The 15,857-nt window shown below is 41.5% G+C and overlaps 1 protein-coding gene across 4 annotated transcripts in view; it reads right to left on the reverse strand.

Annotated features, from left to right (window-relative positions):
• LOC127052728 (E3 ubiquitin-protein ligase rnf213-alpha-like) overlaps positions 1 to 15,857 on the reverse strand; it is a 160,543-nt gene that overhangs the window by 84,807 nt on the left and 59,879 nt on the right. For all 4 annotated transcript variants that reach the window (XM_050956653.1, XM_050956651.1, XM_050956652.1 and 1 more), the window contains 6 exons: positions 11,824 to 12,019; positions 6,262 to 6,384; positions 6,081 to 6,179; positions 2,681 to 2,809; positions 1,476 to 1,680; positions 557 to 736 (listed from right to left, as the gene is read on the reverse strand). In XM_050956653.1, coding sequence (XP_050812610.1) covers positions 557 to 736; positions 1,476 to 1,680; positions 2,681 to 2,809; positions 6,081 to 6,179; positions 6,262 to 6,384; positions 11,824 to 12,019 — 932 coding nt within the window. The remainder of the gene's footprint in view (positions 1 to 556; positions 737 to 1,475; positions 1,681 to 2,680; positions 2,810 to 6,080; positions 6,180 to 6,261; positions 6,385 to 11,823; positions 12,020 to 15,857) is intronic.

Raw genomic sequence — 15,857 nt, forward strand, 5'->3', positions numbered from 1 at the left:
CAATCACTGTGATATGGGGAAGCTGCCCTGAATTTAACTGATGCAGCAACAAATATCTGCCTGAGTCTGCAGAGAGCCTCAGATAATACCATTGAGAGGTGTGGGTGGAGTTTACTTTGTGGGAAGAGCTTGGAAGAGAACCTGTCCCACAACTTTTTACTAAACATACAAAGATTTTGCAAGTATTATGAGGGATTGGAGCTCCCAGTGTAACCAGCATAAATAGCCAAAACTGAATATTGTAAATGCTTAGAATGCAACTGTATTTTTAAAATAAATGATAACAGTGCTGCAAATATCTAACTGGTACTAGATATGCATAAAATTCAATCCATCACATTTAACACAGTGGTTTTCAATTACCGCCCCCCATATTTTAAGACTCCACCTTTGACTATTGTATTTAAACAACAATTGGTTTTATGTTCTAGAGAAGTTGCAATAACAACATATGGTTTTGCATTTTATATTCATTTTTCCTTTCTGACTGTGTTACATAAAAATTAATATGTTTAAGGTGCCTCTTAGGGATAAAAGTATGAAGCTACAAACTCACCGATGAGAGTCAGCATCTCGGCAAATTCCTCTGTGTATTTTAGAATGGCAGATAGTACATTGAATGGGATGTCTCCAGAAAATATACTATCACCCACAAAGAAGAACAACTCATACACTTTTGAAAGCAGCAGTCGTGCATCTCTATTGAGTTGATTTTGAACCTTGGGCTTCAAACTTTCTGCAAAATACAAAAAATATAGTGAGATACTGGGAACGATTTCAGAAAATGCACTGGAGTTTTCGTCTTTGTTTTAACAATAAACCCCAGAAAAGGTTAAATGTTTCTCACTTCCTTGACTTCTCTGGGATAACTCAGCTGTGTTATGATATGCCCTTGCATACGCCTAAGTAGAGCTGGGCAAATAATAGATTTACCAGTTCACCGGTAATTCCAAAAAAATCAGGGGGAAAATCATTTTGAGTAGACCAGAAATTGAAATTTTTTTGAAACTTTTGGTGAATCAAAAGGTTGAAATAATTTTTTTTTCCTGGCAAAACCATTTTATTATGGGTTTGTTTATTTTTAATGTTTTTTTCTATTTTATTTTTATAAAATTGAAGGTAATTTCAACATAAACAGTTGCTTCAAACTCAAAAATTGAAACTTTTTTCCAAAATGTCAAAATGAAACATTTCAATTTCCCTCCCTCCCCCCCATCAAAACAATTTGGAGAAATGGACACAAATTTATAAAACGTTGATGCTGAATCTATATTTTTTGCCAAAAAAAATTGTGTCTAAATAAATGTTACCCACTCTAAGTGCCAGATTTTCAAAGGCATTTAAGGCACCTACAGCTGGAGATAGCTGACTAATAGGATTTGGCACCCAGCCAACTCCTTTTCCCTTAATTATGATCCCAATAAGTTGAACCCATTCTGAGGTCATCGGAACAAAATGTCCATATAGAAACTCACGGAAAGCTGAGATAATATCCAAGCCCATGGAGGAGTCGAGTAGCTGTATGAGAACGTCAGCTGTGCTCTCTTCAAACCGGTTAGCATTCCCTATCCGATTCAATTCTTCAGTCCACATATTTCCAATGACAATAGATAGGATTTGTGCAAGAATTGGCTTGTTGGTCTTTGAAAATTTCTGAAGTATTTTTTTCAACATTGACTTCTATGAGAAAGAATATTTTCTAACTATATGGGTAGAGGTACTTTACACACACACACATACACACAGAGCTTAAAACCATCTCTCATCTTCTGCTGATGTTTTTGTACAGTGTATAAAGTACTACTCACATCTGTAACATATAACTACAGCTGAGGGAATAATGGATTTTTGGGTTTAGGGGCAAAACTAAAACCCCTTTGTTTATTAAGTTTCTTGTTGAACTTAAAACTCAGAAAATGCCACTTTGAATCAAACTGTTTCTGGTTGACTCAAAATTTAATTATTTAAAGGCAGGGCGACTCGTGGGAGGGGCGAAGTGGGTTACATGATGGCCCGCACGTTGGCACGGCCCACGCTGGCCCCTCCTCATTTTGGTGGCAGCCCACACAGGCCCCCCCCCACTTTTCCAGCGGTGCCCCCGCTAGTGTTGCCACTGTTTAAAGAGTTTTGATTTGATTTAAGTCAACTGAAATGTTTTAGTCAACTTGAATAGACATTGTTTTTGAGTTTTTCATTCTGATTTGGCTATTCTGGGATGTTTCGTACTTTTTTTTTTTTTGGTCCATGTGTATTTTTTTTTTAATTGACCAACTTTAAGAAAAAATGCCATTTCAAAACGAAAAGTCAAAATGTTTTGAAAAAGTGAAAATGTTCAATTTTTATGATTTTTTTCAGTCCCCCCCCGAACTATTTGTTGAATTCAACTCAAATTTGTGAATAGTTTTAGAGCTCCAATAAATGCATTTGGGAGCCGAAAAAGTATTTGCCCCTCCAAAAAATTTCCCCTGATAACACCTATTAATCATTTAGTAACCCTTTATAATCTATTTGTAAGTGTTCCCCTCATATAAAGTGTGACCAATAGCACAATAAACATGCACAAAAACCATCCAACATAGCAGAGTGGGGAAAGGAACTCAGAATTTCCTGGCTTCTGGTCCCTCTGTTCAGTGAAGGTCAGGCAGGAGCTACACAGGAGGAAAGAGAGATTCTGCTATACCTTGCTCTTTGTCAGCCCTTTGATACTCTGAATGATGTGTTGTGAAAAGCAGTTTTCCAGTTCTGTTTCTTGGTACTTGCTAGTGTTAATGAAAATCCAGTAGTAATCAAACAGATGTTTATGGTTCACCTAGAACAAGGAAACATTTGTTATGCAACCATCCTTTATACCCTCAGAAAAACCTTTCTTAAACCACATGAAGAATCAGATAGGAACTTAACAATGGCCACACTGACCAAAGGTACTCCTGTGGGAATTCTGTACCAAAAATTTAAAAATTCTGAGCACAATATTTTAAAATTCTGCAAATTTTATTTGTCAAAATAACACTACATAATCACACCAGTTTTAATTATTTTGTTAATTTATTTCAAAATACCTGTCAGCAAGTATATCTGTAACAATACAGATTTCCCCCAGGAGTAGAGAGTTAAAGAAACCCCTATGACAACCCAAGTTCCTGTTTCTCTGCCCCCTCTCCTGGCCAGAGCCCAGCCAGGGGGCCAGACACCACAACTCCTCTCGTGCAGAGCCCAGCTGCAGGGGGGCCCCCTTTCCCCGCTACTCACAGCCTCTGCCCCCTCCCCCAGAGGTAGAAACAGCCTGATGCTGGGTCCCAGGCTTGTGTAGTTTGCTGCACACCACCATCTCCTTCCCGCAGGGCATGCTGGGAACTGCATCAGGAACCCTCTAGCTCCTTTCCCCAGCCCCAGCAGTATCTTCTATGTGTGAGCTGGGCTCTGACAGGTCTAGAGGCCCCTAGTGGCAGTCAGTAGCACTGCACCCCATTTCTGTGGGGGAAAGGGAATTCTATGCAAAAAACATTAATTTCTGCAAAATTCTGCATTGTGCAGTGGCACATAATTCCCCCTGGATACTGGGCTAGATGAACCATTGTATTCCTGGTGGAGTGGCCAATGCCAGGTGCTTCAAAGGTAATGATCAGATCAGGGCAATTATCAAGTGATCCATCCCCGGACATCAGATCCTCAACTGGTGTAAATCAGCAGGGCCACACTGGAGTCACGCCAATATATACCAGCTGAGGAGCTTCCTATCATTATTTCAGTGTGTAGGAGTTGAGTAACATGGTGATGAATCAGTCCCTTAAATATTAATGGGCCTGATTCTCTCCTTTCCCTGTGTTGTGGGACATCATTCGCTCCTATGTCAAGTGGGGGTGAAATGACATCTGATCATGCCCCTAATGGTGGCAGTTTACTTTCCCTTTGCACGGGTGTAAATGATGCACAGGTTGCAAATCCATGAGGAATCAGGTCATAGATTCCAAGGCCAGAAAGATCTTGTGATCATCTAGTCTGACTTCCTGTATAATACAGACCAGAAAGGGGAGGTTACTTACCTGTAACTGGAGATTCTTCAAGATGTGTGGTCACTACCTGTATTCCACTGAGGGGCGCCCAGAGCTGGATCTTTTCAAAGTACTAGTATCAGTTAGTCTGTGCATACGCCCTTACATTGCCTTACATTGTGGTTTTGCTTGAGGCAATAAGGGGCAGGGTGGACCGACTGTGTCTTTGATTCCTTTTTCACTGCAGACCTATCAGATCCACAGCAAAGGGGAAAGAGGGTGGGTTTGAAATACAGACAGGGACCACACATCTCAAAGAACCTCCAGGTACAGGTAAATAACCTCCCCTTCTTCTTCAAGTAATTAACAAGCAGTACCTAGGTAGGTGGGGGTATGAAGAAGACAATGGAATCATTGAGGGAGAACAAACGAGGGCAGGAAGTCCAGAGACTTGCAGAACTTTCAGAAACAAGAAAATTACTATTGAACACCATGGGAGATCCTGCCTATATGCAGTACCCAGACATGGGTACTGGATGGGGCTGGGGTTGGAGGTATTTTTGTTTGGAAACTGCCAAAATGGTGTCCCCAGTCCTTAACTCTATGAAATGCTCAGAAACACGAAACTACTACATAAACTATTAAAATTCCTGACTAAGTTAAGAGTAAAACCATTTTATTTGGAAAATGCATCACTAAGAGTGAGAGGCCAGCAGAAGCTGTGACTTGGACCATGCAGCAGTAAGAAGGAACTGTCCCATCCTTTATCGCCTTTGGCAAAACCACCAGACAATGTAAGGAGACAGGCATGGATCGAGAGACGCCACTACACTGAAAAACTCTGGGTGCGTGGCGCACGCACATTACCTTCAGTGAAACCCATCATTGAAAGAACTTCCTTGATTTAATTCTATTTGAACTAGAGCAGATTTCTTAGAAAAAACATCCAAATTTGATTTTAAAATTGCCAGTGATGGAGAACACACAACAATACTTGGTAAATGGTTCCAATAGTTCATTCCTCTCACTGATAACATTTTACACATTTCCAGTCTGAATTTGTCTAGCTTCAACTTCCAGCCATTGGATTATATTAGACCTTTCTCTGTTAGACTGAAGAGCCTATTATTTAATATTTGTTCCCCATGTAGGTGCTTAGAGACTGTGATCAAGTCACCCCTTAATCCTCTCACCTAGCCCCTCATCATCTCATATCTACACAGCTGTAACCGCCTCCTCTCTGACCTGGACAAATCCCATCTTCCACCCACCCTCCATTGAATCTGTTCAAAACCCTGCCACAAAGAACATTGTCCTGGTTCATCACTTTGATCACATCACACCTGACACTGTGGCATTTTCTCCAATCCATCATATCAAGCACACAGTTCTTGTCTTCACTTTTATGGACCTGCACTGCTGGTACTCACCCTGCCTCTCATCACTCTTCTTCTAAATATTTCCTTAAACACAACTGATGCTATGCTGCCTTCAGCTATGTGAATAACAGTTGTGGGGTTATTTTGGTTTGCTGACAATTCCAAAAAAATCAGGAAAAGTATCTATTTTGGGTCAAACATTTCATTTGGATTTCAAGCATTTTAAAACTATTTTTAAAAAAATAAAATCAAAGGAAATTTCTAAATGAAAAGTCACATTTCAAATAAAAAAACTTGAAACATTTCAGTTGATAAACATCAAAACAAAAATCTTGTTTTTTTCTGTTTGGTTTTGTTTTGTTTTGAACTAACCAAAGCAACTGAGTGAAATCAACACAAATTTGCAATATTGTTTTGATGTCACCAAATTTGCTTTTTTCAGCAAAAAAAAATTTGTCCAAAAATGTTCCACAACTCTATTTTCCAGGACCTTCACGGCTGGTCCCTACTCTGTCCCTCATACGCCACCTCCCTCTAAATCTCTCCTTAAAAACAAGTGATGCTGTGATGGTCTCCCATGGTACGCTGCTACTGTTGCTTATTCTTCCAGTAATAATCGTCCCACTGTTCTCTTCCCCATCTGTCTATATCTCCGTTTAAGTTCTCTGAGGGAAAGACCATCTTTCTGATTTTCAAATAGTCAGCTCACCCTTTTTAGCCACTCTGCAAACAAAGATTTAACATGTTTTCGCCACTCCTGGGTCCAGTCGTCACAGAACAGTCCAGCGGAAATGAGCTGATGCCACATCTAGAAACAGAACAAACCTATCAGTTGACTATTTTTAATAGGAATGAAAAAATCATTCTCACTGGGATTTTTTTGGACTCACGTCAGTATAATGAAAAAAGACTTTTTCCTGTTCAGGTGATTTGGGGAATAACTCCTGGATCCATGATTCTGCTACATTCATAAAGCCTCTGAGCCTCTGGATCTGCTTAAGGTCCCCAAAATCCTTGAAGATAAAAAAAGGAGCAAGTTACAGAAGCGGTAAACTCAGCTTTTCATCTCTTTTATAGACATTAAATCAAACACTTGAGAAGAAAATCACTAATTTCAAGACTGCATTTCAAGACTTGATACTGTTCAGAAGCCTAAATATCAGGTCACTGGAAAATTCAGTTGTGCAGAACTCATTATCAGATGGCTGAGGAAATGACAGATTTAAGTAATTCCGGGAGCTACAAGAGAAAATAACTGAAACCAAGGGCCTGTCTACATTGGGAAGCTACTGTGCTGAAACTTTCTTGCTCAAGAGTGTGAAAACTCACCACTGCTGCCCCCTGAGCGCAGCAAGTTTCAGTGCTATAAAGCACCAGTGTAGACAGATCCAAGTGCTGGGAGCGCGAGATGGTTTACCGAGAGCGCTGGGAGAGCTGTCTTCCCAGTGCTCGTGCATGACCACACTGTCCCTTTAAAGCACTGCCATGGCAGTGCTTTAAACTGCCAAGTGTAGACTTAGCTCAAGAGACAAATTGGGCCAAACTGAAGTGATTCAGTGAGCAAACACTTTTTTTTAGGGCTGCCATCTTATGCTTGAGAATCTAAACTTCATGAAAAATAAAGTAATTCTTCTAAGGCCTTAAGGGTACTAACAAACCCTCCAAATTGTGAACAAAGTGTGATTCAAAGACACCATAATAGAGGCCTACTCTTCAAAGACACCATAATAAAGGCCCACTTTTCAAAGACACCATAATAGAGGCCCACTTTTCAAAGACACCATAATAGAGGCACAACTTAAATGTATACCCCAAATTAAAAGACACAATAAAATAACTAAAAAAGAGCCACCGTGGCTTAACCACCATGTAAAAGAAGCAGTGAGAGATACAAAGGCAGCTTTCAAAAAGTGGAAGTCAAATCCTAGTGAGGTAAATAGAAAGGAGCATAAACTCTGCCAAATTAAGTGTAAAAATGTAATAAGAAAAGCCAAAAAGGAGATTGAAGAACAGCTAGCCAAAAACGCAAAAGGTAATAAAATGTTTTTTAAGTACATCAGAAGCAGGAACCCTGCTAAACAACCAGTGGGGCCCCTGGACGATTGAGATATAAAAGGAGCGCTTAAAGATGATAAAGTCATTGCAGAGAAACTAAATGAATTCTTTGCTTCAGTCTTCAAGGCTGATGACGTTAGGGAGATTCCCAAACCTGAGCCGTCCTTTGTAGGTGACAAATCTGAGGAATTGTCACAGATTGAAGTGTCACTAGAGGAGGTTTTGGAATTAATTGATAAACTTAACAGTAACAAGTCACCGGGACCAGATGGCATTCACCCAAGAGTTCTGAAAAGACTCAAATGTGAAACTGCGGAACTATTAACTATGGTTTGTAACCTGTTGTTTAAATCTGCTTCTGTAGCCAATGACTGGAAGATAGCTAATGTAACACCAATATTTAAAAAGGGTTCTAGAGGTGATCCCGGCAACTACAGACCAGTAAGTCTAACGTCGGTACCGGGCAAATTAGTTGAAACCATAGTAAAGAATAAAATTGTCAGACACATTGAAGAACATAAATTGCTGGGCAAAAGTCAACATGGTTTCTGTCAAGAGAAATCATGTCTTACTAATCTATTAGAGTTCTTTGAAGGGGTTAACAAACATATGGACAAGAGAGATCCAGAGGATATAGAGTACTTAGATTTCCAGAAAGCCTTTGACAAGGTCCCTCACCAAAGGCCCTTATGTAAATTAAGTTGTCATGAGATAAGAGGGAAGATCCTTTCATAGACTGAAAACTGGTTAAAACATAGGGAACAAAGGGTAGGAATAAATGGTAAATTTTCAGAATGGAGAGGGGTAACTAGTGGTGTTCCCCAAGGGTCAGTCCTAGGACCAATCCTGTTCAATTTATTCATAAATGATCTACAGAAAGGGGTAAACAGTGAGGTGGCAAAATTTGCAGACGATACTAAACTGCTCAAGCTAGTTAAGACCAAAGCAGACTGTGAAGAATTTCAAATAGATCTCACAAAACTAAGTGATTGGGCAACAAAATGGCAAATTAAATTTAATGTGGATAAATGTAAAGTAATGCACATTAGAAAAAATAACCCCAACTATATATACAATATGATGGAGGCTAATTTAGCTACAACTCATGTGGAAAGAGATCTTGGAGTCAACGTGGATAGTTCTCTGAAGATGTCCACGCAGTGTGCAGAGGCGGTCAAAAAAGCAAACAGGATGTTAGGAATCATTAAAAAGGGGATAGAGAATAAAACAGAGACTATTTTATTGTCCTTATATATGTAAGCAGAGTCAGGATGAGCTCTACCCTGACATCTGTTGGTGAATTATGGCGAGTGTAGAAAAGAATTTCAGGGGCTGATCATGTTTGCGTAGGCACACCTACCCCACTTAGCATAGCCCACGGCAGCCAAACCATTTTGACAGCTGTGGGATCCCCAATTTCTTTGTTATTGGGGCTACTTTGACAGCTGTGGGATCACCAATTTCTTTGTTATTAGGGCAGGAGGAATAAAGTGTTGTCACCCTGATTATGTGAATGAGGAACTCTGAAACTGCTTTATGACAGAGTCTCACCATCAATTAAGTAGCACTCGCTAGACAAGAGACATGCCAAAACCCAATGAATTCAGACAGGTTGGGGACAGGTGTCTGTACCTGGTGGTGTGGACTCCTTGTGTGAACCAGAAGCACCAGTTGCACCTCCTTCTGCTCTCTCCACTGTTGAATATCAGAGCTGATTTTTGATTCCCTTAAGAATCTAAGTTACAGGTTGCTGAGCTGAAGTCACTTTGGGCTAATGGTGCACCAGCACTGGCGCTCCCCTACTATGAGCTGAAATCACTAAAGAGCTAAAATTACTGAGCTGAGATCACTGAGTGCTGTGCTAACTAGTGGGGGAGCCTGAAACTATATTACAGAGCAGAGCAGCTGGCGGAGCAGAGCAGTTTGTGGGACAGTTGGAGTGCCCAAGGAGCGAGCGGTGCTGAGCAGTTTGTGGGGACGGCTGGAGCGGATCACAGGTCGGCTGGTGGAGCAGAGCAGCTGGCAGAGCAGAGCAGTTTGTGGGACGGTTGAAGTGGCCCACGGAGCGAGTGGAGCCAAGCAGTTTGCGGGGACAGCTGGAGCGGATCACGGGATGGCTGGTGGAGCAGAGCAGCTGGTAGAGCAGAGCTGAGCAGTTCATGGAGAAGGCGGAAGCAGAATCCCACGGAGACGCAGGACAGTCAGCCCCGGACCACGTAAGGTGCTCCTTTCTTCCCAGGTTGGCGTGGGTGGGTGGGAATACCTGCAGATAGACTCTTGAACTCTGGGGCTGCACTGACCCAGGACAGAGACTTTTGGGACTGTGGTTGATTTTTGGGTTGCTGGACTCAAGAGCCCAGGGGAAAGGACACGGCCTAGTTGAAGTGTTTTCCCAATTTAATGCTACGTTGTTTATCTCATGTTATTAAACATTTTCTGCTACACCGAGACTCTGTGCTTGCGAGAGGCACCCAGGGATGTGTGTGTAAGATTTTCCCAGGTCACTGGGTGTGGGCTCGAGCTGGTTTGCATTACGTTGTAGGGAAGGGACCCTTATGTATTGAACCTGGCCCTTGCTGCTATCAATTCGGCCTGTCAGAAGGGTTACATATAAAGCCATGGTACGCCCACATCTTGAATACTGTGTACAGATGTGGTCTCCTCATCTCAAAAAAAGATATACTGGCATTAGAAAAAGTTCAGAAAAGGGCTACTTGTCCCATATGAGGCGAGATTAAAGAGGCTATGACTTTTCAGCTTGGAAAAGAGGAGACTAAGGAGGGATATGATAGAGGTATATAAAATCACGAGTGGTGTGGAGAAAGTGAATGAGGAAAAGTTATTTACTTGTTCCCATAATATAAGAACTAGGGGCCACTAAGTGAAAATAATGGGCAGCAGGTTTAAAACAAATAAAAGAAAGTTCTTCTTCACACAGCGCACGGTCAACTTGTGGAACTCCTTGCCTAAGGAGGTTGTGAAGGCTAGGACTATAACAGGGTTTAAAAGAGAACTGGATAAATTCATGGAGGTTAAGTCCATTAATGGCTATTAGCCAGGATGGGTAAGGAATGGTGTCCCTATTCTCTGTCAGAGGGTGGAGATGGATGGCAGGAGAGAGATCACTTGATCATTACCTGTTAGGTTCACTCCCTCTGGGGCACCTGGCATTGGCCACTGTCGGTAGACAGGATACTGGGCTGGATGGACCTTTGGTCTGACCCAGTGTGGCCATTCTTATGTTCTTATTCGTAGATTGATAGATTTAAAAGTCAGAAGGGACCATTGTCACGATCTGGTCTGATCTCATGTAAACATAGGCCAGAGAACCTCCCCAAAATAAGCGATAAGCTGTTCAGTGGTATGCAAGAGGCACTGGAGGGAGGGGGCAGAGCGGGGGCAGGAAGATGTGGGGCAGAGTGGAAAGAGGCAGGGCAGGGATGGTGGTTTGGGAGAGGGGTGGAGTGGGGAGAGCATGCCCGGGAACTCAGAAACTCAGTGCCTCTGGTCTAACAAGTTCTCTTTTCTAGGGCAAAATTTGGTTTTCAGTCAGGCGTAGCAAACAGGAGCTACCTACCCCTGGCCTACACCCCAACACTGAGCCTGCTCCACACAAACCACCCCTAACAGGCAAACAGTTCCCTCCCCTTCACCCGTGCACTGAGAATTCCTTCTGAGACCTTGCTTTCACTTACCCCTCACTGTGCCTCAGAGACCACTGTCATGTGTGTGACCAGATTACTGACAACCCCCACAGCTACTGACACGGTCTACACACCTCAACACTCACACTGGACCCCTCAAGTTACACATGCACTGCACCTTAAATTGCAACCACAGCCCTTCCAAGCTGCTCCAATGAATCTCTCCACCATTCAGCACAGCTGCACTTAACACAATGACCACAACTGTGTTAAATGGTGGAGGGATTAGTTGGAACAGGCTTGTAGAGATGGTTGATCAGTAGCTGGTGTAAATGATACCACAGCTGGTATGAATCATCCAAAGCTCCATTGGAATCAATGGAACTGTGGCAATTTATACCAGAGGAGGATCTGTTCCTCTGAATGCACACTAGGAAATTGCATAACAAGATTCCACCATTGCTACCACTGGCTCACCAGTGGGAGCCCTGGTGTAGACAAGGCTCTGGAGGTTTCTGGCATGTTTGCCATTCTTTCAATTAGCCTGTTCTGAGCAGTTTTATTTGAGAAGATTTATGCAGATTCTCTGTCAGATCACATGTGGCGCCTCGGTGACAATTCACGGTTTTACTAATGGACATTTTTGGCACAGCAAAGTTTGTGGCCACTAATGAGAGTATATGAGCTTCCTGAAAGAAATCTTGGAACATTTAGAGAAAATTCCTCATCAATAACTTAAAATGTTCATTTTACCTTTTCAGTTTGCAGTAAATCTTCTGTTCCAGAGAACAATTCCAAAATCTGCAGTGATGTCATCACGGGGCTGAATAGTATTTCCTTTTGGTATTTCAAGAAAATTGTGACCAAAGGGAGTGTTAAATTAAGGCACTGCAGAACATCCTCCAACTCCTTTGGCTGCAAAACATCCTCTGTATTTCCTGTCTGACATCTGCGTATACAGCAATGGAAATAGCATTGAAAACTCAGCTCTTCAATAATCTATTGTATTTTAACTTTAAAATATCATTTAAAATTAATAAAAATATAGGACAACTAGTATATTAGGCAAGTATTGCACAGACACACAGTGACAGAGATCAGGGCACCATTGTGCTTGGCACTGCACAGACACACAGTGAGAAACAGTGTCTGCCTCTTACAAGTCACTGTCTATACAGACAAAGGAAATTATTATCCCCCGGGGTTACCAATGGGGAAGTGGGGCCCAGACATACCAAGTGACTTGCCCACTTGGATAAACCCATCAGAGATTGTGAGGTGCCCACATATTAAGACAATGGGGCCAAATAAGCACCTGACATAGACAGAGGTCAGCTGGGGTCAGAACTAACTCTCAGGCAGAGGGAGTCATTCAGGGCCTGGGTAAGTGCTAAGTTACACACAGCTCCACACAGCCTTGATCCTCTGCTCCAACCAGGGAGTGCTCAGAGTACTGCTGGCGGAGCCCAGTGAGTGCTAAGCATTCTGGGATGTCTCGGGTCACACCTCATAGGAGTGTAGACACATTCAGACACAAGAGGCAGCAGAGGGCGGTCAGGATCAGACTGTCCCTGCCTGAATCCCCACCTCCTGGCCCCATTCTTCTCCAGCGATGGGAGCTCCTCACATCCTTTTACATTCATTGGGCTACGTCTAAAGTACATGTACAAGGTAAAGCAAAATCTTGCTTACTGCCCCCACACCGTAAATGGGAGGCAGTAGGGGAAAAAAACTGATGGTAATTACACACCTTAGGTGAAATTCAAGTATTAATATTGTTTTGTTACTTGTATCTTTGTATTAGCCAAATTGCAGCCACAAAATGTTGGAGTTTAAATCAGTTGCTGCGATCATGATTCCAAAAATAGGTATCACGTTAATTGCAATTTCAGACATACCCAGCACGGTAAAGGAAGCCGGCAACATATAATCTTTCTGCTTCACACAAGTAGTATTGAAGCAAAATGCAACCGCTTTTGCTACCCGCAATCTAAATCATAGTTATTGTTACAATTCTTAATTCACTAAAAGAAAATATTCGACTTATCTCTTGTCATTTGCCCTTTACCTAGCCTAAACAAATAAAGTTAATACATGTTAATATTTTTTCTCTCTTACCCACTTGTGTTTTCATCTAGGGTTTAAAGATGCAAGAAAACATATTTGGCTTCTAACTAAATCATTAGATCTTTTTAGAGGCAAACCAAGGTATAAACCTGAAACGATTAATGATTTCAACCCTTAGGTTTCCTGGACCTGCTCTGAATAACAATCTTTAATCCATTGGTGGTATGGTTTGCTGGTATATTGAAATTATGTGTCTGTGAGTGTGACGTTGCACTCTATATGATTTTATAAATATATGCTAATGAGTGTGAATATAATATAACTGGAATATGCTTCATGCAAAAGGTCTCTTGTAAGGTATCATTACAAAGCTTATAATCTACTGAGTGTGGTCATCCTATTTGTATAAATATATCACTCTTGTATCTGAAACTAGAAATATGAACTATAACTCTGAGGGCCTATTGCAATTATGCAAAGTGTGGGCCATTAATGGTGGTTTGGAATCTAGATGGCTCCCATCAACCAGGACAATATACTGTGGATGGCTCGGTTTGCAGGGGAGCCTTCCTGTGAGTCAGGCTGGGAGGAATGAAGGCTCGAAGTCTTACAGTGACATGTGATCATGTCACCTGAACTGGAATCCATCTTTAACCTGGTGTCTGTCCATTGAGGAGGAGGGGGTGGGAACCCAGAGAGGGACAAAGGATTCCCGTCTTATATAAAAGATATATAAAGGGGAACAGAACAAGGGGGATGGAGAAGCCATCATGAGGAATCCCCTAGCTACCACCTGAGCTGGAACAGGAGCTGGAACAGGGGAAAGAATTGTGCCCAGGCCTGGAAGGTGTCCAGTCTGAAGAAAAAACTTACTGAAGCCTCTCTAAGGGTGAGATTATCTGTATTCAGTTTGATTAGACATAGATTTTATTTTGCTTGGTGACTTACTTTGTTCTGTTACTACTTGGAACCACTTAAATCAAACTTTCTGTATTTAATAAAATCACTTTTTACTTATTAATTAACCCAGAGTGTGTATTAATACCTGCGGGAGGCAAACAACCATGCATAGCTCTCTATCAGAGTTACAGAGGGTGAACAATTCATGAGTTCACCCTGTATAAGCTTTATACAGGGTAAAACGGATTTATTTGGGTTTAGACCCCATTGAGAGCTCGGCATCTGAGTGTTAAAGACAGGAACACTTCTGTTAGCTCTTTCAGTTAAGCCTGCAGCTGTTAGGGGACATGATTCAGACTTGGGTCCAGGATTGCAGCAGGCTAGCGAGTCTGGCTCCAACCAGGCAGGCCACTGAAGTCCTAAGCTGATGAGGCAGGAAAGCAGGGGCAGAAGTATTCTTGGCACATCAGTTGGCAGCTCCCAAGGGGGGGTTCTGTGATCCGGCCCATCACAGTGAGTTCTATGTTTTGTGTCACATGACTAAATTATGATTTGGGGGAGTTTTTGTTGCAAAAACAATATTTTTGCACACAAAAATGTGCATAAAATAATAAAACTAAATTAAAATATAAAAAATATTAATAACAAAACACCTTCCTTTGTAGTACCACACTATTTATAATTAGAATTAGAATTTAATCGCTATGGGTGTGTCCTTATAAAACATCAGTGATGGTTCCATCTTTGCAAAAATCAGTCATAAATATAGGTGTGTTTGTCAATGAACAATGTAATTGTAATTTGATTATAAGACCCAAACAACATTATTATTATATATTATAGTACGGTATAGTGTATTATATTATATTATATATTGCATAATTATTTTATATATAACTATCATTTTGATTTGGAATTTCTCAGGCAATGTAACCAGTTGTTTGGCAGAACCCACGTTAAAAATTCGTAAGTTCATTGGGCAAATCACCATAATATTAATGTAAAATTCTACCTTTAATAGCTATATTACAGCTACAATGTTTTACAGTGTAATAATATAAAATATGTATATACAGGGCCGGCGCTTCCATTAGGTGACCCTAGGCAGTCGCCTAGGGTACCAGGATTCAGGGGGAGCCATTTTGCGCGCTCCCCATGAGGCGCACGGAAGCTTCCGGTTCCACTCTGGTCGACCGCCGAAGAAGAACCTTCTGCCGATGTGCCGCGGAAAACAGCAGCAGGCAATTGAGAAGCTCAATGACTGCCACTGTCGCCTGCGGCATTTCGGCGGAGAGTCCTTCTTCGGCAGCGCGACAGGAGCGGAACTGGAAGTTCCCGCACGCCCTGTGGGGAGCACACAAAATGGCTCCCCCTGAATTCTGCCTACGGCGCCAGAAAGCCTGGCACCGCTCCTGTGTATATAGTATATAAAATATAATATAATACAATATACGATACTATAATATAGAATAATAATATTGTTTGGTTCTTATAATCAAACAATAAAAATATAAAATCAAGTTCTAGCTAAAATAACTTGGTGATCCTCAATATTATCCCCATATCAGAGGGGGGTGGATATGTTTATAGTGGAACAAATCTTTTTAATTATTTAATTTTAAATTTGTATAACTTGTGTCGCTCTGAGGTTTGTTTAGGAATAGTTAAAGGAATTAAGTTATCAATTCAAATCTAGTAAATGCCCATAACATCAAGTGCCACAATGTTGTACTAGAAAAGTGTCATGACTTTACAGGTACTCAGCAACAATACAAATCCTCAGAGGGGACCCAAGCTAAAACTAGCTCCCAGCACCAGGA

This window comes from Gopherus flavomarginatus, chromosome 5, assembly GCF_025201925.1.
Source record: "Gopherus flavomarginatus isolate rGopFla2 chromosome 5, rGopFla2.mat.asm, whole genome shotgun sequence".
Classification (NCBI taxonomy): Eukaryota; Metazoa; Chordata; order Testudines; family Testudinidae; genus Gopherus; species Gopherus flavomarginatus.